Source organism: Sminthopsis crassicaudata, chromosome 2 (genome assembly GCF_048593235.1).
Source record: "Sminthopsis crassicaudata isolate SCR6 chromosome 2, ASM4859323v1, whole genome shotgun sequence".
NCBI lineage: Eukaryota > Metazoa > Chordata > Mammalia > Dasyuromorphia > Dasyuridae > Sminthopsis > Sminthopsis crassicaudata.
In genome coordinates, this window is record NC_133618.1 from 89,952,397 (window position 1) to 89,977,738 (window position 25,342).

Genomic DNA, 25,342 nt, shown 5'->3' on the forward strand with positions numbered 1-25,342 from the left:
CATTGTTAAGAAAAGCCAAATTTTTCCTTTTTCTTTAAACCAAATTTGGGCATTTCTTTGAAAATGCTATAAAATGGGGGCAGCTAGGTGGCGCAGTGGATAGAGCACCAGCCCTGAATTCAGGAGTTCAGATCTGATCTCAGACGCTTAACACTTCCTAGCTGTGTGACCCTGGGCAATCACTTAACCCCAGCCTAAAAAAAAAAAAAAGAAAATGCTATAAAATGTTTCTCATTAAATTAGCTATTAAAGTTCATAAAATAAATTCTATCAAGCTCATTTAGAACTAGATGAATGTCATTTTAGAATGAGATGATGTCTATCTTAAACAATAGCAATAATAATAATTAAAATAATAACAGTTTGCATTTATATAGTGCCTACTATGTACCAGGAACTATATTGAGTGCTTTACAAATATTATCTCAGATTTGATTCTTACAACAACCCTGCTTGGCAGGAATTATTATTTCCAATTTACAATTAAGGAAACTGAGGTAAAGAGAGATCAAAGTGATTTGCCCAGAGTCACCCAGTCTTTGTTTGAAATTAGCTCTTTTTGACTCCAGGCCAGGGAAGAATTAAAACATTGAGGGGGCATTTAAATTGAAAATCTCTGGAAATAAGACCAGCAGTATTTATGTCCCTTCCCCTAGTGTTCAGGGTCTTCTGTAGTTGAGTTGGCTTACCTTGCTAATCCAATCTTATTTCTAGTTATCTCCCAAGAAGCTCCCTTGGATCCGGGCAGGACACTTTTCTCACCTCTGCAAATACCATGTTCCTTCTCACTACTGGACCTTGATTCATGTTCTCCTCCTGCCAGGAATGCTCTTCCCACCCACTCTTATCCACATGGCACCTCTAGGACTCAGCTCTAGTGTTGCCAAGAAAATCCCAAATGGGGTCATGGAATCAGACTCAAAATGACTTTACAATGACTTGCCTTGCCTTGTCCCCCGTCCCTTCTCCTTCCTCTCTCCAGCACCCCCGTTGTACTTCTATCAGCACTACTCACTGGAGCACACTGCTCTCTTTTCATTAGTATTTCAAATCCAAAGAGATAAAACATTTTGTGGTCTATTATTACTATTGACCCTTCCTAGAGTACACATCTATGGATCCCCACCCTTCTACTCTTGCAGGTTGGGTTAATTTGTCCTTAAAAGGGATCGGGCCCTTTTCTGACACTTGATTGGTTCATGTGATTAATGCCTAAATTTCAAAAGCAGGGATGAGAAACTACTTTCAGAAACCTGGCTAGCAGATCACGGATGATGGAGGCGAGAGAGCTCTTGGCTGAGTCACTTCGAGGCTTCTCCAGCCTCGGTGCTCATTGCATATCCTCCTCCTGCTAAGGCTAAATCAATTTCATTTTGTTTCCGGATCAAACGTAAGCGACCAGGGACCAGCCCGGCTCATCCCCAAGCCAGAACAATATTCTCTCTCTCTAATCGATGGGAGGCTGGTGCTTGGGAACATGAACCCTTCTCTCTCCCTCCCCAATCCACCCCGCACCTAGGGCACCGCCAAGCACATGGTAAATAGGCAAAGAACAGATCATTACCGAGTTGAATTCGCGTGGTTTGGGAGGGCTGCTGCATTTCTAGATCCACGGTCTTAAGTTTATTTTCAAATCTGGGCAGACTACCCAAAGACAGCTCCATAGAGTCTGTGAGTGCAGATTAAAAAACTCCAACGTGACAAATAAGATAACAGAGTCTTGATGGTAAGTGGTCCCTTTACAATTTATTTCTCAATAGTATAAGAGATGATCCTAAAAGTATTCCTCACCAGCATACATCTCTATAAAAAGGCATTGGACTATATTCTATAGTATTACTTGTAGAAATAATAGCTTCCCCTATCCTAGCACCTACGCTGACCCTAAAACAATTTACAAGATCTTTCTTTTTCATGTAATTCTTAAACTCAACTAGTTGTCAGAGAATAAAACCAATTTACTCAAAAACCAATTGTATTGTTGAAGGAAAGGCTGTGTTCTTGTCCCATCTTGGCAATGTTCCGCGGCTGCTTGGATATCTGTCCAGTGTGCTTGTATGCTCCCGGGCCTGGCGTTTTCTGGAGGGAAAAAAGCTGATTTTCTACACAACCATAATGAAAAGGAGCTTACCTTCAAGTGACACAGCAGCAGCTGCTATCAGCGGCAAATCTGAGGTCATCTCCCACAACCCACCCCCAGAGACACAACTTGTCAACAAGCCCCTGCGGCTTCTGACCCGGACCTCGTCAGGAAGCAGAGCTCTGAGAGGGGGAAATAACCTTCCCTTCTGGAGAGGGAGGGAAGACAGAGACACAGAGAGAGACAGAGACGAGACAGAGACAGATACAGAGAGACAGAGAGAGAGAGACAGAGACAGAGATGAGACCGCGACAGAGTGACAGAGACAGAGACAGAGATGAGACAGCGACAGAGTGACAGAGACAGAGACAGAAACAGACAGTGAGAGACAGAAATAGAGATAGAGACAGAGACAGAGACGAGACAGTGACAGACAGACAGTGACAGACACAGAGACACAGAGGGAGCGGTTGCGGGGACGCCCTCGAGGCTCGGTAACTTCCCCACAGTGCGGAGCTCTCTCCTAACTGCGAGTCCCGCGCATGGTCTGAGCTCCCGCGCTGCCCCCTCCTCCCCCCCCCCCCCCCGGGTTCTAGAGGGCTCCCAGGCCCACAACCCCGGCTTCTGCAGTCTCTCCCGCCTGATCCTCCCTTTCCGGGCTCTCCTTTCCTATTCTCCTCGCTTAGGGGGAACTTTTCCTTGACCGCCCCAGTCCCAAGTGACCCCTCCGCTCCGGAATTGCAGGAGCGCCCCTCGGGCCTGCATTCGCTTTCCACTTAAGCACCCGGGCCGGTTTCACGTGACCTCCCCCCTCGTGACCGTAAGCTCCCTGAAGGCAGGGCTCTCGCGCTCCCCCGGCCCTTCCCAGAAGCCTCGGCGGCTGGGGAAGCTCTCGCCGCCCCCTCCATCCCAAGAGCATCAGGAGAAGTCTGGGCGCGCAGCTCACGTTGTTGCTGTCTAAAAGAAGTTAGCCTCAGGTATTTAAAACTGTCTTTTATCCATTAAAAAAAGGCCACTTCTGAGGGGGTTCTGCAGGTTTTGAGCCAGGACTTTCCACGTGCAGGTCCGCACCATCTTTGCCTTTCTGTACATCCCCAGCGCTCGGCCCGGGACCCAACCTTTAGGGATCCCTAACAAATACTTCCGGGTGACTGACATTCTTCTCGCCGCGGCCTTCCGGCCCTAGCTTGGATTCTTTCAAGATAAATCGGAACCCCGGTTTTCCTGACTAGAGGCGGCGAGGCGGCTGGGGGGAGGGGAGGTAGAGTCCTGGGCCTGGAGAGGCCAGTCACTTACCCTGTCTGCCTCAGTTTCCTCATCTGTAAAATGACTTGGAGAAGGAAGTGGCAGACCAGTATCCTTCCCAGGAAAACCCCAAATGGGGCCAGATGTGACTGAAAAAATTGACTGAACAACTTCTTGACTCCGGGCCCTTTGGCTTTCTCAAAGAAAGACTAGGATTTAGGGGGCCGCTAGGTGGCGCAGTGGACAGAGTACCAGCCGTGAAGTCAGGAGTTCAAATCTGCTCTCAAACACTTAACACGTTCTAGCTGTGTGACCCTGGGCAAGTCACTTAACCCCAGCCTCAAGGGGAAAAAAAGACTAGAATTTAATTGAGAGTTTAGGAAATACACAAGACAGTATCTTACATGGAAAAACAGACCTGCAAGACAAGATCCAGTCCGCCCCCCCCCCAGCAAAAAAAGTGTTTAGTCTCAAGTCTTCTCTTTGTGCATATATATTTGTAAAATATTTGTAATTACTCAGCACAGTGCCAGGCATATAGTAGGTGCTTAATAAATCCTTGTTCCCTCCTCTTCTACCCCTCCTTCCCCCCCTTGGGAATGGCACACGGCACATTCTCCAGAAAAGACACAAAACAGCCATTAGAAGTGAACAGCTGTAAATGCTTTTAAAATTGCACTTAATTCTTGTCCAACTAGCTGGGGCTCTGACGTTCCTTTCCACCCTAAGATTCTGTGTTTTAAATGTATATAAGAAAAAACGGATTTTAAAGTATTTACTAATACTTATTTACTAAGATTTAAAAGAGTCAACCCATACATCAGCTAATCAATTGTAAGATAATAAATGTTTATTAGCTAAATTAAATCCAAGGTCAAAATCAAACTGGAATTGGTAGAAATGCAAAACATTTTTTTTCTTTGTTGGGGTTTGGGGAGGCAATGGGGGGAGTGACTTGTCCAGAGTTTGAGGCAGCATTTGAACTCAGGTCCTCCTGACTATTCACTGTGCCGCCTAGCTGCCCTGAACCTTTTGACATTTCCAGTAGGGATAATTGAGGGAATATGGAAAATCAGTGTGCTTACAATTCAGGGCTGTTCCTAAATCTGTGTTACTTAATGGCAATCCTAACCCCGATCCAAGCTCGCTTTCTCTCTGTTCCTCCAGCTTTAGCCTCTGCATTGACCATCATATCCCTGGAAAGTACCCCCCTCACGTCTGAATCATTTTTCCTTTTGATTTGAGACGCAGCTCAGGTATCATCGACACGAAGCCTTTCCTGATTCCTCCCAACTGCTGGCGTCCTCCGTCCCAAACTGCCCAAACTATCACAATATTTGTATTTGTGTTTGTTAATTTCATATTTATGCTATTTGTATTTTTCTGTGGACATTGTTTCCCCGCTAGAACGTAAGTTCATTGAAAATAAATATGATTTTATTCTTTGTACTTCCACTCTTAGCACCTGGCATTAGCACCTACACACAGTAGGAATATAAGAAATATTTCCCATTAATTGATTAGTCAATTAGAAGTCATTTAGTCCCACACCCTCAGTAAACCTCTAGGGCAGGGCTAATTGCTGCTCTTTGAACCTCTCAAACTGTATTGGTTGTTAAAGCTGCCCCTCTGGGAGAGCCTGGTCTTTCTTAGTTGTCTCTATTTCTAGAATACTCACTGAACAAACTGGCTGGAATCTAGGCACTTTTGACTGGAAACAGGATGTAATAGGATTTATCTTTGCTGCTTTTGCCTCATAATAAGCCGGGCCTGGGCCTTCTTTCTAAAGGAAAAATGAATTTTTTGTTATAATGAATACTGAGAATTTTTCAATCTTCTTTCTGAGAATCTTTCAATCTTTTCAATTAGGTTGTATGTAACACATTAAATTAAAGTAGACATATTTCCTGCTAAAATTTTATTTTGATACTTTTTTTTACACATGGCACACTATCAAACTAGAGGTAGAATTGTTGAGAATTAAAGAAGAAAATATTCGCCCTGTCGCTGACTGGGAGTTAGTTTCGCTTTGAGCATGGCTATCTGTACCCTTGAGGTGATAAAGCTGGGTCATGTGTACATACCACCAGTGTGTGTGTGCAACCTACACACAAGCCAATTGCAAATCTCTTCCCTCAGATAAGCATGCACACCCACCGGCAGAGAACGGAACTCTGAATCACATTAATAGGTTTTTATTTCCCCAAATACATGCAATGATAATTTTCAGCATTCACCCTTGCAAAACCCTGTGTTCCCATTTTTCTTCCTCCCTTTCCTCCACCCTCTCCCCTAGACAACAAATAATCCACTATAGGTTAAACATGTGCAATTCTTCTAAACATATTTCCATATTTGTTATGCTGCAAAGAAAAAATCAGACCAAAAAGGGGTGGGGGGATCACAAGAAAGAAAAAACAAGCAAACCATACCAAAAAAAAAAAAAAAAGGTAAAAATACTATTTTGTGATCCACACTCAGTCTCCACAGTTTTCTCTCTGAATGCAGTGGGCTCTCTCCAACACGAGTCTAATGGAATTGCCTTGAATCGCTTTATTATTGAAAAGAACCATGTCCATCACAATTGATCATCACATAATCTTATTGTTGTACAAGATTCTCCTTTGCATCAGTTCATGTAAGTCTTTCCAGGCTTTTCTAAAATCATTTCTTATAGAATAATAATATTCCATGACATTCATAAAACATAACTTATTCCGCCATTCTCCTACTGACTCATTTTCCAGTTCCTTACCACTACAAAAAAGAGCTGCTAGAAACAATTTTGCACATGTGGGTCCTTTTCCTTTTTTTAATGATCTCTTTGGGATACAGGCCCAGTAGCGACATTGATGGATCCAAGGGTAATATGCTTCATTCTTATAAACTCCCTCAAAAGTTCAAAGGATTATAGAGTAAGAGCTGGAAGAGACCCCACCACCACCACCACCAAACTTTATAAATGAGGAAACTGAGGCTGAGAAAAATTAAGTGATTTACCTGGACTAAGTCAATTCCTACCTCTTAAATTTTGTTTCCTAAACAAATCAACTATTAGGAGCAGGTTTCAAGTCACTTAAAAACAAAGCCAGCAAATTTAAAAAAAAAAAAAAAAAAAAAAGAACCTTAAGAAGAAAAGAAAGTTTATACCCATTCTTCAAGACCTGTCTCATCTCATTTATTAATTTTTTTCTGCTCATTAATGCTAATCAAGTCATCCTTCCCTTTTCTGAACTCACTGTACACTCATTCATAGCCTTATATTTCTTACTAGTTACTTTTCTATGTGTGAATACTCTCTTTAGTAGGTATGAATTCACAGTATGCTCTTCACTTTCTTCCCCCTCCTTGGGGATGATAACTTGTTTTATATCATTTTTGTATCTCTTAAGTAGGGTCTTCATATTTCTTGACAGACTGAAAATAAAAAATAAGAGCAATTGGCTCAAACTGACCATTCCTGAATCTAGAGTTGTCATTTCACTATTTTATTCAGGAATAACTATCACAATATCACTGAAAGTGACTGTCAACCTCAACCTGATATCCACTGAGTTATCTTTAAGATGTGATTACCAAGTAATCAGACTAGAAAAACAATTTATTCAATGTAATTGACTGGCCCCAGTCAGGGACCAAAATCACATCATGGAGACAAATTCCAACTGTACGATGTCCCCTTACTTTCATATACATATACATATATATATATATATATCCATAATAGAATATATGCTTACAGCCACATATAGATATGGCTGTAGGTTGAAATCTTTAGGTGGTCTTATACTCCATGGGAAAAGTGATGGAATTATGCTATGACCCAGATTTTGTGCTTTTGATTTTGTGCTTTGTATGAAGCACTTTGGAAACACATTAATCCTTCAGATGCAAAGAGACATCATTTAATCAGCTAGAATAATAAGCTTGTACAAATGGTCACATTGGGTCAGTTTGATGGTCCATACAATCCAAGAGTTTATTTATGGCATTGGCATCAAGAGGCAATTTCCTAATATTTCCCATTGGAAAGATATCATCCATGAATTTATCTAATCTTTTAAGTAATTTATATTTTTAAGCCTGTACCACTTATACTTGGAGCACTATACTCTTCTTGAAGAAATCTGGGAGGAAAATGTAAAGCTAGATAAAACTGGGCAAGGACAATTATTTATCACCTTTGTGTGGTATGACCACAATAATGTTTTAAATCAATTTTTTCTTAATTAACAAACATCTCTCTGTCTCTCTGTGTGTTTCTCTCTCTCTCCTCTCCCCCCTCTCTCTTTCTCCTCTCTCTCTCCCCCATTCCTCCCTCTCTCTCCTTCCCTCTTTCCTTCCCTCCTCCCACAGGAGAACATGGTGATATAAGAGGAGGATAGAAACCTGCAATCCTAATAAACCACAAATCCATGGCCAAGGAAAATTCCCACACGGCCATGTATATGTACTGTATATCTCTCATTTGTGTAGATTTCTACTTGCACTCTGATAATATGAGATCTCTCTTGTATTCTTCCTCTTTTCTCCCTTAATGTATTTTTTCTTCCCTCCTTTTTTTTCTTAGTTAATATTATCAAAACAAAGTAAAAAGCATTCCCACATTCTCCATTTTATTTGACTAATTCTATGACCCCAATGACATTAAGGTTTTTAGAGGATGCTTGAACTACCACCACCCTTTCCATTAAAAGCAAAAACTCTAACTTCATAAAGTCCTTTTCTTGTTATTTGCACTTACTATTTTATGCTTCTCTTTATTCTGACATTTCAAAAGTTTCTAGTCTATTCATTTCTGAAAGTCTTTTCATCAGGAATGCTTAGAAGGATTTCATCAAAGGTCCATTTTCTCTTATAGGATTATATTCAGTTTTCTGATTAAGTTATCCTTGGTTATGAGTCAATTTCTTTTGACTTTTGGAGTAGTGTATACCATATTCTTCACTTCTTTAACATAGAAGTTGCTAAATCTTGTATGATCCTAATTGTGGTTATTTGTTATTTGAACTTCTTTCTAGTGCCTGCAGTATTTTTTTTTTCCTTTAACCTAAATGCTTTGTATTTTGGCTTAATATTCCTGAGAGTTTTCATATTGGGGTTTCTTTCAGGAAGTAATCAATGAATTCTTTATAGTTTTACTTTGCCATTTTATTTAAAAGATTTAACTTCATGATTTTTTTGAAATATGATGTTCAGGGTTTGTTTTTTGTTTTTTTTTTTTTTTAATTTATCATGGCTTTTAGGTAGTTCAATGATTGTTAAATTACCTCTCCCTGATCTGTTTTCCGAATCAGTTTTTTATATGAGACACTATATTTTCTTCTATCTTTTGACTTTGTTTTGACACTTATTATCTCATAATTATCAATTTCTTTTTAGATCACTTTAATTTTCAGGGATTTTGTTAATTGGACAAAGGTTTATACTTTTTGTGCTAAGCTGTTAATTTTCTTTCCAAATCTCCCTTCCAATTCTTCCTGCTATTGTATTCATTTCATTTATATAATTTTTTTCTCTTTTTCAAATTCTTAGATCATTTTTTTTCTGAGAATATTAATTTTTACAGCAGGCTGTTTTTTTTTCTTTGAATCTTTGTTATCTTTTATGGGTTTGTATCTTGGGCATCTCTGGACTTATATGAGCTCTTTACCTTTTTTTCGTTTGTTTGTGTAGGTTTTGTTTCAGTGATCTGCTCTTAGCAGCCATGACATTACCGGCCTAGCTGAGAGCTCTGGGGGATTGAGTAAGTGGGATTTTCTTTCTGGAAAGAGTCCCTACCCTGTAACTGTCTTGGAAACCCGAGGCTCTGGGTACTATGTCCTTGAGAGAGTCTTGGAGAATTGATTTGACAATATCCTCAGGGTGTCCCCACCTGCTGATCTAATTCAGAGTTGTTAACTCAGTCCTTGTCTCTGATTCTCCTCAATACTACTTTTGTCCCTTGCCCCATGCTGCTGTTTCCCAGTTCCTGCCTTGATCATTCCAAAAAATGTAAGTAGAATTAATGATCTTCAACAGAAAAAATGATCCATTGTAGTTTGCCCTTCAATTTCCCAATCACTTCTCAATCTAGGATTCCTCTTAAATCATTATTATAATAGCTGACAAGAGCTGGGCTATATTCCTTCCTCAAATTCCACCATCCCACCATATGGCCACAATAATTTAATACTCTTTGGCTAGATTAATCAATATATCAAATGAATCATGCTAAATGTTTTAGCATTGATTAGCATAACATATTCTATGTGCTTATTTCTTACTGTATAAAGTAGATCATCTTTTTATGGGTCTTAAATGTACTTCCTTCAAACTTTAAAGTGTGTTCCCCTTGTTCTTATATTATAGGATTGGTTAAAGTTATTTATGGTTGTCTCCTTTTTGTATACAGATTTCAATCACACTCTCTTTTGGCTTTTATCCTTCCAAATGAAAGATTATTTTCTTCTCATACAGAAGCCTTCCCAGATCCTTGAGAATTCCAGTTATCCTTTTCTAGAGCATCTCCATTTCCCATTATATCTTTCTTGTGCCCTGGGAGCTAGAACTTCAGAGACTATAAATTACACCACAGAAGCCAAAAAGAATACATGGTACTTCCCAATATGTCTCACATCCACCTAAGGCATAGTAGAATTGACAATTTTTATAGCTAATTTCTGAAGAACAGATATTTTATGCAGTTTGCCTAAGACCATAGTTGAATTCAGTCTAAGAGCTAGGCAGGAAGTCTGAAATTTGTGACTTGGACCCTGGTGGTATATTACCTGTTGCACCATTCCTGTGTGTTCTCCATTAGAACTCCAGGGACATGTTGCCAATGCAAACTGTGCCCATCAACAGCTAAGTAATGATGCTTCCCTTATTTACTGTTATTTGTCACTGTAGTATAATGAGTGCTCCATTCTCAATTATACCACCACAAATGGAGCTGGTTATTAGTAGCACGGCACAAGTCTAGTAATCAAGGAATCAGAAGGCCTCATAATTTTATAACCTGAGCTAGAAAGAAAGAAACACCATCCTCAAACTGATAGACGGGTGGAACAGAGACCATCAACAAGGTGAAGTTGTTGGGACTCCCTTAGCCCATTGCTCATCTTGGAGAAATATGAGCTAGCTACTGTAATAGCTCAGATGGGGTGGAGAGAAGCTCCTTTGGTACCACCAGAAAATTGAATACTACTGGGTGAGATTAATAGATGTGTCAAAGTAGCTGCTATTAAATGTTTTACCATTGATCCAACTCCAATGACAATATACAAATCAATCTGTAGAGTGGCAAAGAAATATTGTAGCCTACATCCTTTCACTTCCAGCACTAATGAAGCATTTATCAAATCTGTACTTTCAGATATCAGGATCCTTATGAGACCCATTAACATAGTCAGGCTTTTGAGTCTCTCCATTTAATGTTCCGTTATTCATCAGTATGGGCTCGCTTGTTTTATCCAAATTAAAAGTCATGTAACAAAAGTTATTTTGCAGTAACTATTATACATCCCAAGTTTGTCTCTTGGTGTTTGTCCTTCATTTTCAAAGAGAACCAAGGGTGATGTCTTGACTCAAGCTGAGAGTTGCCCAAAGTCCTCAGCCTTGTGCTCTCTTCCAGAGTCTTTGAAATCCAGTGGGGAGGCTAAAGTCAGGAGGACTGGAATGCAGAGGATGAGCCATACTTCAAGCACCTGCATCAGCCCCCTTCCTGGCCTTTGCCACAAATTGATCTCATCTGCCTGTTCCACTGGGATAAAGTCTCCACATACTTTGAGTCCAGATCTCCCGAATTCACCAAAAGGTCACTGACTCTAGCCCATCTGTGAAATGATTTTACCAAGGTAACTGTGCATTGTACAGTTTATTGGAGCCACAGGTGAGAGGTTGAGTGCTAGATGGACAAACAAAGGTGGATAAGCAACCCTGAAAAGGGATTGACAAGCCTCCCACCTAATGCCATTAGTCTTCCTTGACACCCCAAATATGTTTCTTAAGAAGGACCATTTCTAAATCTGGATAGAAACCTGAGATAATATGTAGCCAAAGGAAGGAAAGATAAAACATGCCAACCTGTAAATGAATAAATATTCATAGCAAAGCTTTTTTTGGTAATTAAAAACTAGGAAAAAGAAAGGGGTATTCATTCATTGTGGAATACATGTACAATAGCCAATGAATGCAATACACTGCACAAAACAATTAATATGAGGGATTCCAAGACCTATGGGAAGATTTTGACGCAGAGTTAAGCAGATCCAAACAAACAATATATACAATTACTATAAAAATTGGAGACAGGGTAACATGGGAACTTTGGGGTTTGCACTCAGGTCTCCTACTTTCTACTTGTGTGATGCTGAGCAAATTCCCTAACTTTCCTAGGCTTTCGCCTCCTATGTGAAAATGAGAGGATTGATTTAGATCACCCCTTTAGTCCCTTTCAGCTTTGTCTCTATAAAGAAAAGAGCACAAAACCAAAACAAAACTGTTAAATTATAGTGAGAAGAGACAATGAAACACATATCCCTTCTTCATGTAGAGAAGTAGGAGGTAAGTGCAGCCTGTGCTAGCAAAGGCAGTTGCCATTTGCGTTAGATTTGCTGATTTCTTGTTTTTTGATACCATGGAAGCTTAATGTGATGAGGATGGTTCAATGTGATGAGGATGATGGGCTGGAGAGACAGAGTAATTCCCCCTCACACATTTTAATAGTATTTTATTTTTCCAAATACATGCAAAGATAGTTTTCAGCATTCACCTTTACAAAAACTTGTGTTCCAAATTTTCCTTCCTTCCTCCTCCCTTCCCCAAGATAGCAAGCAATCTAAGTTAAATTAGTTCTTCTAAATGTATTTCCATATTCATATTGCTGAGCAAGAAAAATCAGGTCAAACGGGAAAAAATGAGAAAAAAACAAGCAAGCAAACAACAACAATAGCAATAAAGGTGAAAATACTATGCTTTTATCCACATTCAGTCTCCATAGTTTCTCTCTCTGGATGTGGATGAAACTTACCATTGCAAGGCTATTAGAATTGGAGAGGCAGAATATTTCCAGAAACAACTGTGATATAAACACAAAAGGCTTGAAAGACCACTGAAGGCCCTAGAGAAGAGGTAATTAAGTATATTTCCTTATAGAGCAGAAGAGTCTATAAGACTACAAGGTAAATAAAGTTTGAGTATTAGGTGTTTCTACTTGTTTTTCTGTCACAAGGGAGGATTCACTATGGAGTGGAGTAGAAAAGGATTATATCTAAAATAGGAAGTGAGACAAACAGGCTTAAGTGACTTGCCAGGATTACACAGCTATTAAGTGCCTAAGGTCACATATGAATTCAGGACTTTGTTGTACAATGGTCACTGAGCTGCCCTGGGCTCTAGTCATCACCAACTACCTACTAGATGGCCTGTGGCTACCTCAAACTCAACATGTCCTAAACAGAATTCAGTATCTTTTGTAGCAGAGTGCCTGCACGTAGGAAACACCTAATAAATACTTGTTTATTGATTTCTTCCCAAGCCCATCCCTCTTTTCCTAGCTTCCCAGTTTCTATCCATCCATTATTCTTCCAGTTCCTGCAGTTGACAAGTCAAATGACTCATCCTCAACTCATCCTCCATAGCCAATCAGTTTCCAGACTTTCAGCTCTTAAATTTCTTCTTCTTTCCACTCACACAGCAGCCACCTACACGATCTCAAATTGCCTCCTAAATGAGTCCCTTCCCTCAGTCCTTTCATGTCTCTGTAATTCTCCCCTAGTATTAGATGGATATTCCTAAAGAACAAGTCTTTTCATGTCTTTCCCTGCTCAATAAATTCTAGTGGTTTCCTCCTACTTCTAAGATAAAAGACAAAGGCTTCTATCTATCTGGCAATATTTGTCATATATGTATGTATATATAACCCTATTTGACCTTCCCAAAGATAAGTTCTCACCTGCCTTTCCAAACTTATTCTTTTCTCCTATTCTCTATTCTAGACCAACTGATCTACTGCTATTCCTTACAAATATCATTCTACCTCCCATTGTTTTTGTGCTCTCCGCCCAGGCCTGGAATGCATTCTGTCCTCACAGACATCTTTTAGAATTCTTAATGCTCTTAAAATCTAAATATCTATGTGATGCTTTTCTTGATCCTTTTCCTGAAATTACCTTGCATTTAATATGTATATATTTTGCATTTATTTATATGTGCATATGGCATTCTTTCCCTCCACACCAATAGATTATATGTTTGCTTGAAGGCAGTGCCTATTTCATTTTTACCCCCAGTATTTATCATAGTATCTGGAACTTAATGGGTGTTTAATAAATTGCTTATTGAATGAATAATAGATTGATTGGCAGAAAATGCCATTCAGGATGGCTTAGAAAATGTTGCTTAGATGAGATTGTTAATATTAGTGTGTTTTTGGAAAGACTAACTTCTTAGAAACACAAATGTCACCTCTTGTAAAGTGACAAGTGACTTACTTTTTTTCCCCCCTTAGAAAGAAACCCATCTGGCTAATATCAGGTATAATCAATTCCCAGACTATTGTGTTTGTATAATATGGAATTCTTCTTTATCAGCCTCCATTGTCTGAACCCCCACCCTCTGGACATCTTTAAATAATCTTTGAGATATTGATTAGTGTATCTTTGAGATAGGTTTGGGACCTCTTTGCCACGTATTCCATCTGGCTCCTCCTTGACCCTTCCCTCGGAGCTTTTAAATTCTTCCCTAGTGGTAAGAAACCCCCAAGGCTGTTTTTCCCCTTTATAAAAGATCTGCTCGTGAAGATCTTTGCTAAATTTTTTCCAGGACTAAGCCTACTATGAGATACTGTCTTTGTCCCTCATAATGTTTTCCCTTTAATGGCACCTTATATATTTATATATATAACTCTGGTTAGTCTGTTAAACTCCTCTATAGATCTAATCTGCCAGTCAATGGCATATTCCTTTAATGATTCTTCCAGATTCCTTTTCTTGATAACCCTATTCCTCTCCCAGCTCTATTTCCTGCTCTATTTATTGCTACTCTTGCTTATTCTTATTTTGTCTATAACCTCTTCTCTCAATAAGCCTACCTTTTGGCAAAGAGAATAGTCATTGTGAATTTGTCACATGTTTATTTTGAACTAGAAATTGCTATCCTGACCTCATCTCCAAGTACCTTTCCAAAATCCCAGAATCCTAGATATGAAATAACTTCTTCAAAAGACCATTTATTGCATCCTCTGTGATCAGGAAAGATCATACCAAAACTAAACTAACTAGATAAGGATGTTGTCAAATTTCAAGATTTCAAGAATCAGTATCTAATCAGGGATAATATTAATTCACTATGCTGCTTTATGGGTAAAGAACTAGACATAGATTTCAAGGAGGAAGAGGCAGGAGAAAAAGAATAGAGGGGATTAAGAAGGGAAGATTTAGTAGTCTTAGTAGGAATAATGGAATAGTGAGAATGAAGTCTGTTGCAGGCATTTAACCTTGAATACCGATGACTAATTTTTACATAAACAAGTTCTATTATCAGCCTCTGAGGAGAGTAGAAGGAATGATGATGAGCTGAAGATTCCTGTAAAGGCATCTTTGAAGTGAGTGGGGATGGGAGGAAGTGGTCAAATCCAATTAACTTTCTCCTGTATCTACCGCAAAGAGGCAATCGCTGAGATTCTACTCTGAATCAGGCAGTAATTTAAGGCTCATTTAATAAGGTTCCAATGAATCAGAAAAACTCCTCTTCCTCAAGTCTGACTTACACATTTCAGCAGGAATAGGGTCTATGTCTTTCATACTAACAGGAAGCTTAATCATTTTATTGGAAACCCAAGCCTTGTCCCCAGAATTTCCTCTCCCCAGAAGACAGAAAGGGAGGAGATGAGTCCAGGATCTACTCAAAACTTTATATCTAACTAAAGAATATGGAGTATTATCTATACATAGGATCTTGTTAAAATTTAGAACCTTACAAAATTCCCCCTCCTGTCTCCTTACCTGAATGACATCCTGGCTCCTTAACTGGGCTTTTGTAAAAGCCACATCCTAACTTTTTTACCTGATCCCTGCCTAGAAAAAGAGTGGTCCTCAAACTGTTTAAATAGGGGGCCAGTTCACTGTCCCTCAGACTGGTGGAGGGCCGGACAATAGTAAAAACAAAAACTGACACTCTGTCTCTGCCCCTCAGCTCATTTGCCATAACAGGTGGGCCTCATTTGCCTGCTGGCTGTAGTTTGAGAATCCCTGCACATCTTGACTTCTTATCGACAACCTGGCTCTCCCACATAAACTACTCCCAGTTTTCCTTTACTTTCTTAAAGACTAGTCTGTCAATTTTATAGTAATAAAGTGCTTTGTTTTGTTTTGTTTTTTTCCCCTTTTTCTGAGGCTGGGGTTAAGTGACTTGCCCAGGGTCACACAGCTAGGAAGTGTTAAGTGTCTGAGACCAAATTTGAACTCGGGTCCTCCTGAATTCAAGGCTGGTGCTCTATCCACTGCGCCACCTAGCTGCCCCTTTTTTTTTTTTTTTTTTTTGGTTTTTTTTTTTTTTTTTGTGATTACAAAAGAATCTCCTTGAATTCTTTCAAACAGACTATGAACTATAATTCTGGGACTCGTCAATTTTACAATAGTCCCTAATGAGCTTTTGCCTAATATCATTATAAACATTGGATACCAAGTGACATGCCAGTTCTTGGTTATAAATTTATCCCCAAAGATTTACATAATAGATTCCAAGATGCAATCTATAAAGTACATCATTTCAGAATTTAAAAGGAAATATGGGAGCCAGCTGTATTTTTTCTCTTTGAAGGGTGCCTGTGTGTTTTACTCACTAAAATAATTGACCCATGCTGATGCTATTTGGTACAGAAACAAAGAGAAAACCAAGTTACTGAGTTCTGAAGTTCTCTTTATTATAATCAAGTCCGAGAATTAGAATTCTCTTCCATTTTATACTCCTCCTGACATGAAAAGTCCCAGAGGGTTAGAGACTGCTGGTCCCAATAAAATTCTATTATAATAAAATACATTCAATCGAATACTATCAATATATATTTATTGTATTAGTATAACCTCTAAGGCTATGTATGCTAGGCTTCTGGAAATATAAACAGCCCTTCACTGTCCTCAAAAAGCTTTAGGGGACCAGTCAAAACTGAATAACAAAACCAAATTAGTAGCAATTCAAGGTATTGTTTTCCTGCCTTTGTCATTGTATTAGTACCTGGCACAGAGTGGGTACATATTTGCTGGTTGAATTGAATTTCTTTAGCTAATTAGCATGGAGGTTCACCACTATGGATTTGAACTTGAAATTACTTTGAAAGAAATATAGATTTACAGGGGAAGGTATTTTAACTAAGGGGACTATTGGAGCAATTGCAAAGAGATAGGATTGGTTTGGAGATTAGTAGGAAGTATGGCAAAGTATAAGTGGTAAATTAGTTGGAAAGGAAAATTGGGCTTAGACTACAGAACCTTATTTAAGACTATCCTCTTAGAAAAACAAAACTATTTCTGTTGCCAAAAGGGGGGGGGGATATCAGTGTAACAAAAAGATATCCTAGTCTTTCATTAGTCCCCTTAATTTTGGGGAGATGCAGCTAGCTAATCAATACTTCAAGTGAAAAAAACCTTGGGGGGCAAGGGGTGCTGATGGTGATAAATGGACTTCAATTTCAAAATGAGTTTACAGATGCTCTTAAAAACTTTTGGAGGGGATTTCTGAACTCTCCTAAGATATTTTGGAAGGGTAACTGGTTAGATTTCTTTCTTGAGGACTTTACCTTAAATCAAAATCACTCAGATGCTCATTAATTGGCCAACAATAGGTCCCAGTACAAGCCCCATTTAGCTGTTGTTTGAGTCCTGACTCTGAGTGAAAGTAAACAATCTTTTCCATTTTAGCTAGAAATCCTGAGGGGTTTTCCCCTCCCAGATTTATTCAGATTTTTTTTTTTTTTTTTTTTTGGACTAGATGAAAGAGGCCATTCTTGGTTACTTAGCCTTAATCACTGAATGAGTTCCACCTCAGCCAAACTGAGACCTTAGCTTAAAAAGCCCAAGGTCTCTCATTGCATCTAGGACCATCCCCAGTCTTCCTGATCTATATCTGGATCAGGACCTGATGGCTCTGGAGGGGAAAGTGAGGCAGGTGAACTCTGCATAGACCTCCCTCACTTAAATCCAATTCACTTTCTAGTCACCTCCCTTATGTTATTAGGACAAACAATAACACAACAGTGTGAAATAATGTTATATTCTACCCTAACCCCAGGGAATATCTCCTAATTAGGGCAATCACCCCAACTGCCTTTACTGGAAATACGACAATCAAGAGGGGGAGGGGCAGGGAAGAACAAGATCTGAATTGGAATACAACTCATTAGATAGAACCAGAATCAGAAATCTTTAGGGCACAAAAATCCGTGGGCTAATGGGGAACTTTCAAACCAGAAGATTATTATGAGATTAGGAGACACAAAGATTGCCAGTGAATTGACTGTCTAACTCAATCTGTTTCTTGAATTTCCAGGCTTTTTTCTCACTGGTGTTTTAAAACAAATTGAGTCTCTTTCCCCTAAAACGGAGGCCCTGGCTTGGTAGGCTGAAGTCTCTTCTAGTCCCTTCTTGTCTCGGAGGAGCTATGGATAAATGAGCACTATTTTACAAGCATCCACTCCACCTGGAGGATGGAAAGCCAGGTCTGGATTGTGCCCACTGCTGGCAGATTAGCTCTAATCTGTTGCAACTAATGATCTGCAAGGCCCCAAACTTGACTTCTCTTGATTATACAGTTACCTACACATGGCATTTAGGAGCAGAGGTGAGAATGAAGTCAAACATGTTAAAAATAATGCCCAGAGGAACTGGCATTAATTGATATGAGTTAAAGGTTCTTAAAGTCAGAGTGGATGACGTTAGGAAATGGCACTCCCTCTAAATGCTGCCTACAATTTGACTACAAGAGGATCCTCTATATCATTCTTTTAACATGTGCCCATTTCTCAGAAAAGTATATGTAGGATCAGGTACACAAAAAAATAGGGAAGCAGCATGGGGGCATTAGTCTCCACAATGGATCCCTTATGAAAATCCAGAAATAACAAGAAAACAAAAGTTCTCCAGGTTATCAAATGAATTTTACCTTTCACATTCACTAGTGAATCTTTTTTGAGAGATCATTAAGAAGAGCCATCAGGATGAAAAACCTGACAATGACAAGTTGGAAAAGCCTCCAAAAGAGCTGAGAAACTATTACTGGTCTTTCTCAGTAGGGAGGATCCTCCATTGCAATATAGTTTCCATCTTATGTGAATCCATACAGACCCCCTTTCAATCTATTATGTATCTCTAGGACCTCTGAGTTCTTGTCACATTAGCATTTCTGTCTATTAAATAACACGTTCTGGTTTAGGCAGAATGATGGCTGACCAGTTTTGGAATGGGATGTGATGCTTGAGTTTGGCTAAAGAGCTAAGGTTAGGAAGATCTGAATTTACATACAGCTTCAGACACTTATAGTCAGTCTTCATTATCTGCATTATTTAGAAATTCCTGTTATAATTTATTCATGATCAAACTAGGTGGGCCCTGGCCAACAGAATCTGCATCAAACAGGTGATTTTGTAGCAGTCAGTAAGAACTCCTCTGTATAAAACTAAATACTCTCATTTTACCAGTTCACAGGACCCCTCAGGTAACAAAACTCAGTTCAGACTTAAAAAAAAATCAAATTTCCTATGTTAAACAATTGTCTTTTTTGTAGTCTATTAGTGCCCTGTTTTTGCATTTTTAGATCTCATTGTTTAAAATGGCCCCCAAACATCATACTGAAATGCTGTCTAGTGTTCCTCAGCCCAAGGAGGCTTTACAGAGAAAATACAAATTAAATAAACTCCACTCAGTTGTGAGTTATAATGCTGTTGGCTATGATTTCTCTGCTAAGGAATCAACAATATGGTACATTTAGAAAAAGGGAAAGGAAATTCATCAATCTAACATGAGGCTGCTCCAGGCAAATTACTTAATCTTGGTTTGCCTTAATCCACTAGAGAAGGAAATGGCAAATAATTCTAGTATCTTTGCCAAGAAAACCCAATATTGACAGTATTGATACACTATGTCCATGGTGATGAAGAGACAGACACTGTATGGCTATCCTACTAGACAGAGCCAATCATAGAATGTTCTAGCTGGAAGGGATTCTAAGATGGTTGAAATTCTTCTCAACTTCATTTTATCAATAAGGAAAATTGAAGCTAGGGAAGTTAACTGACTTGCTTAAACTCACACAGAAAGCTAATATTGGAACCCGTGCTTAAAAAACCACATAAACATCAGATTTAAATAATTGGAAAGACATTCAGTGCTCGTGGATAGACCAAGTGAATAAAATAAAGATGACAATACTTCCCAAACTAATCTATTTATTTAGTGTTATACCGATCAGACTCCCAAGAAACTATTTTAATGACCTAGAAAAAATAACAACAAAATTCATATGGAAGAATAAAAGGTCGAGAATTGCAAGGGAACTAATGAAAAAAAACTCAGATGAAGGTGGTCTAGGTGTACCTGATCTAAAGCTATATTATATAGCAGCAATCACCAAAACCATTTGTTATTGGCTAAGAAATAGATCAGTCGATCAGTGGAACAGATTAGATACAAAGGACAAAAAAGGGTACAACTATAGCAATCTAGTCTTTGACAAACCCAAAGATACCAACATTAGGGATAAAAATTCATTATTTGAAAAAAACTGTTGGGAAAACTGGAAATTAGTATGGCAGAAATTAGATATGGATCCACACTTAACACCATATACCAAGATAAGATCAAAATGGGTCCATGATTTAGGCATAAAGAATGAGATCATAAATAGATTAGAGGAACACAGGATAGTTTACCTCTCAGACCTGTGGAGGAGGAAGGAATTTATGACCAGAGGAGAATTAGAGATCATTATTGATCACAAAATAGAAGATTTTGATTACATCAAACTAAAAAGTTTCTGTACAAACAATACTAATGCAAACAAGATTAGAAGGGAAGTAACAAACTGGGAAAATATTTTTACAGTTAAAAGGTTCTGATAAAGGTCTCATTTCCAAAATATATAGAGAACTGACCCTAATTTTTTTATATATATATATATATATATATATTTTATAATATTATCCCTTGTATTCATTTTTCCAATTTACCCCCCCTCCCTCTATTCCCTCCCCCCGACGACAGGCAATACCATACATTTTACATGTGTTACAATATAGTCTAGGTACAATACATGTGTGCGAATATCATTTTCTTGTTGCACAATAAACATTAGAATCCGAAGGTACATGCAACCTGGGCAGACAGATATTAGTGCTAACAATTTTCATTCCCCTCCCAGTGTTTCTTCTCTGGGTGCAGCTACCTCTGTCCATCATTGATCAACTGGAAGTGAGTTGGATCTTCTTTATGTTGAAGATTTCCACTTCCATCAGAATACATCCTCATACAGTATTGTTGTTGAAGTGTACAGTGATCTTCTGGTTCTGCTCATTTCACTCAGCATCAGTTGATTTAAGTCTCTCCAGGCCTCTCTATATTCCTCCTGCTGGTCATTTCTTACCGAGCAATAATATTCCATAACCTTCATATACCACAATTTACCCAACCATTCTCCAACTGATGGACATCCATTCATCCTCCAGTTTCTAGCTACAACAAAAAGAGCTGCCACAAACATTTTGGCACATATATGTCTCTTTCCGCTCTTTAGTATTTCTTTGGGATATAATCCCAGTAGTAGCGCTGCTGGGTCAAAGGGTATGCACAGTTTGATAACTTTTTGGGCATAATTCCAGATTGCTCTCCAGAATGGCTGGATTCTTTCACAACTCCACCAGCAATGTATTAGTGTCCCAGTTTCCCCACATCCCCTCCAACATTTGTCATTATTTGTTCCTGTCATCTTAGCCAATCTGACAGGTGTGTAGTGGTATCTCAGAGTGGTCTTAATTTGCATTTCTCTGATCAGTAGTGATTTGGAACACTCTTTCATGTGAGTGGATATAGTTTCAATTTCTTCCTCTGAGAATTGTCTGTTCATATCCTTTGACCATTTATCAATTGGAGAATGGTTCGGTTTCTTATAAATTAGGGTCAGTTCTCTATATATTTTGGAAATGAGACCTTTGTCAGAACCTTTGTTTTTAAAATATTTTCCCAATTTGTTACTTCCCTTCTAATCTTGTTTGCATTAGTATTATTTGTACAGAAACTTTTTAGTTTGATGTAATCAAAATCTTCTATTTTCTGATCGATAATGATCTCTAGTTCTCCTCTGGTCATAAATTCCTTCCTCCTCCACAAGTCTGAGAGGTAGATTATCCTCTGTTCCTCTAATCTATTTATTATCTCCCTCTTTATGCCTAAATCATGGACCCATTTTGATCTTATCTTGGTATATGGTGTTAAGTGTGGATCCATATCTAATTTCTGCCATACTAATTTCCAGTTTTCCCAACAGTTTTTTCCGAATAATGAATTTTTATCCCTAATGTTGGAATCTTTGGGTTTGTCAAAGATTAGATTGCTATAGATGTACCCTTTTTTGTCCTTTGTATCTAATCTGTTCCACTGATCTACCGGTCTATTTCGTAGCCAATACCAAATGGTTTTGGTGACTGCTGCTATATAATATAGCTTTAGATCAGGTACACTTAGACCACCTTCCTCTGAGTTTTTTTTCATTAGTTCCCTTGCAATTCTTGACCTTTTATTCTTCCATATGAATTTTGTTGTTATTTTTTCTAGGTCATTAAAATAGTTTCTTGGGAGTCTGATTGGTATAGCACTAAATAAATAGATTAGTTTGGGGAGTATTGTCATCTTTATTATATTCGCTCGGCCTATCCAAGAGCACTGAATGTCTTTCCAATTATTTAAATCTGATTTTATTTTTGTGGCAAGTGTTTTGTAATTTTTCTCATATAATTCCTGACTTTTCTTTGGTAGATGGATTCCCAAATATTTTATACTCTCAACATTTGTTTGGAATGGAATTTCTCTTTGTATCTCTTGCTGTTGCATTTTGTTAGTGATATATAAAAATGCCGAGGATTTATGTGGATTTATTTTGTATCCTGCCACTTTGCTGAAATTTTGAATTATTTCTAGTAGCTTTTTAGCAGAGTCTTTGGGGTTCTCTAAGTATACCATCATGTCATCTGCAAAAAGTGATAGTTTGATTTCCTCATTTCCTACTCTAATTCCTTGAATCTCTTTCTCGGCTCTTATTGCCGAGGCTAGCATTTCTAGTACTATATTGAATAGTAATGGTGATAGTGGGCAACCTTGTTTCACTCCTGATCTTACTGGGAAAGGTTGCAGATCTTACTGGGAAAGGTTGCAGGAGAACTGACCCTAATTTATAAGAAATCAAACCATTCTCCAATTGATAAATGGTCAAAGGATATGAACAGACAATTCTCAGATGATGAAATTGAAACTATTTCCATTCATATGAAGGAGTGTTCCAAATCACTACTAATCAGAGAAATGCAAATTAAGATAACTCTGAGATTTCACTACACACCTGTTAGATTGGCTAAGATGACAGTAACAAATAATGATGAATGTTGGAGGGGATGTGGGAAAACTGGGACACTAATACATTGTTGGTGGAGTTGTGAAAGAATCCAGCCATTCTGGAGAGCAATCTGGAATTATGCCCAAAAAGTTATCAAACTATGTATACCCTTTGACTCAGTCATACTACTACTGGGCTTATATCCCAAAGAATTACTAAAGAAGGGAAAGGGCCCTGTATGTGCCAAAATGTTTGTGGCAGCCCTTTTTGTAGTGGCTAGAAGCTGGAAATTGAATGGATGTCCATCAATTGGAGAATGGTTGGGTAAATTATGGTATATGAAGGTTATGGAATATTATCGCTCTGTAAGAAATGACCAGCAGGAGGAATAGAGAGGCCTGGAGAGACTTACATCGACTGATGCTGAGTAAAATGAATAGAACCAGAAGATCGCTGTACACTTCAATGCTGTATGAAGATGTATTCTGATGGAAGTGGATATCTTCAACATAAAGAAGATCCAACTCGCTTCCAGTTGATCAATGATGGACAGAAACAACTACACCCAGAGAAGGAACACTGGGAATTGAATGTAAATTGTTAGCACTACTGTCTATCTACCCAGGTTACATGTACCTTCGGAATCCAATACTTAACGTGCAACAAGAAAATGGTATTTACACACATATATTATATCTAGGTTACACTGTAACACATGTAAAATGTATGGGATTGCCTGTCATCAAGGGGAGGGAGTAGAGGGAGGGAGGGGATAATTTGGAAAAATGATTATAAGGGATAATGTTATAAAAAAAAATTACTCATGCATATATACTGTCCAAATAAATTTATAATAAAGTGACTTTGTTTTAAAAAAAACAAATAAACAAATAGCACAACTTTATGACTCCTAGCCCAACACCCTTTCCATGATATCATATTTTTCTCTTATTTTTGACAAACAGATGATTGCTTGGGATTGCCTCTACCCCCTGGAGAATATATCCATCAGAAAGCTAAACTTTTGAAGCTACATTCTTTATGTATGGTAACAAAGTTATTGAGACCAACTTTCTTAAAAAATAAAAATCCATATTCAATCCTCTTTCTAGTTTCAACGATCTCAGGACTAGGAGATTCAGTAGCTGATGATTAAATCAAGCTATATACACCAAGACTCATGAGGCTATATTAATAACAAGATGTTTGCATATGCTCCTGTCAAAAATACAATTAGGAATCTAAAACTATAACTTTTTTCACATAATTACCATCTGGTTATTTCCTGTCTTGGCATTAACTGTCAGAATGGTTTTTATAATTTGATTGCAGCCATACACATCTTTAAAATGTCATTAACATAATTCTGAGCTCCCCAAGACCTTTGGTATTTTTAAGCATTTCTAATTGCCTACGATTGGACTTTTAAAGAATCATCATCTGTTGGCAAAAAGTCTCAACACCCTCTACTGTTCTTCTACAAGATCAGAGTTTGCTAAATTTCTCATAGGACATACCAATTTTAATGACAAGATTTGTCCATTTTTAAAGAGATTTTTCTTTTGGGACTTATTATAGATACTGAATATGTGTGTGGACAATATACATATATGTGTATTTATATATATATATATGAATATATATTTATATACATTTGTATGTGTATATACTCATGTACACAGATAATATGAATATATTTTCATATTTATGAGAATTTTAGAATTATCTACCTTATATTGATACAAAAATTTTAGAATAGCCTACTTTTACATACATAGTTGCATTTTTATAAATATATGTATATACAAACATATAAAGGCAGTTCAGTCCAGATCTATACATTGAAATTCTCTTTCTACTTGCTGAATTGTCTATTCTGGATCCTCAAATGTATTTCATTTAGAATAATCAAATTGGAGTGATCCTCGAAAGGTCAAATAACTCATATCCATTTACTCCAAATATTGCCAACTTTCAGTTATTCACTTTAGTAGAGCTTTATTATGGTTCATTCTGAATGGCAAATAATCCAGAAATTGTTTCATTTGGCTTTGTAATATGTTATGAGATATTTTGGGCCTCAGATTTGCCTTCCTAATTATATTTTGTTTTCACTGATATTAAAATTAATTTGCATTCCCTGGGCATACTTTTTTTTTTTTTTTTTTGGTAATATAACACGAAGGTGCCTGAGCTGATCTGGCTGTGAAGGAAAAAAAACCTTAGTGCAAGGGAAGGGATGGAGAGGCAGGGAAGCCACAGAGCTCTCTTATCTATCACCACCTTCTTCTGTAAAGAGTTCCCGCGTCATCTCCCCTGAGCCAGGTGTATCTCTTAAAATTTCCTTCAGATCCAAGACCTGTGATCCCCTAAGCAGCAATGGCTAGCTACTTCTGCATCATCTCAAATGGACTGCCTTTTTTCTTGAAGATGATGGGA

The 25,342-nt window shown here is 38.1% G+C and overlaps 1 protein-coding gene across 2 annotated transcripts in view; it reads right to left on the minus strand.

The window, feature by feature from the left end:
- Positions 1-1,727: 1,727 nt before the first annotated feature.
- The window catches only part of STPG4 (sperm-tail PG-rich repeat containing 4), a 47,116-nt gene continuing 23,501 nt past the window's right edge, over positions 1,728-25,342 (minus strand). For both annotated transcript variants that reach the window (XM_074286772.1, XM_074286773.1), the window contains exons 7-8: positions 5,004-5,108; positions 1,728-2,079 (exon numbers count right to left, since the gene is read on the minus strand). In XM_074286772.1, the coding sequence (XP_074142873.1) occupies positions 1,963-2,079; positions 5,004-5,108 (222 nt within the window). In that variant the 3' untranslated portion in view covers positions 1,728-1,962. The remainder of the gene's footprint in view (positions 2,080-5,003; positions 5,109-25,342) is intronic.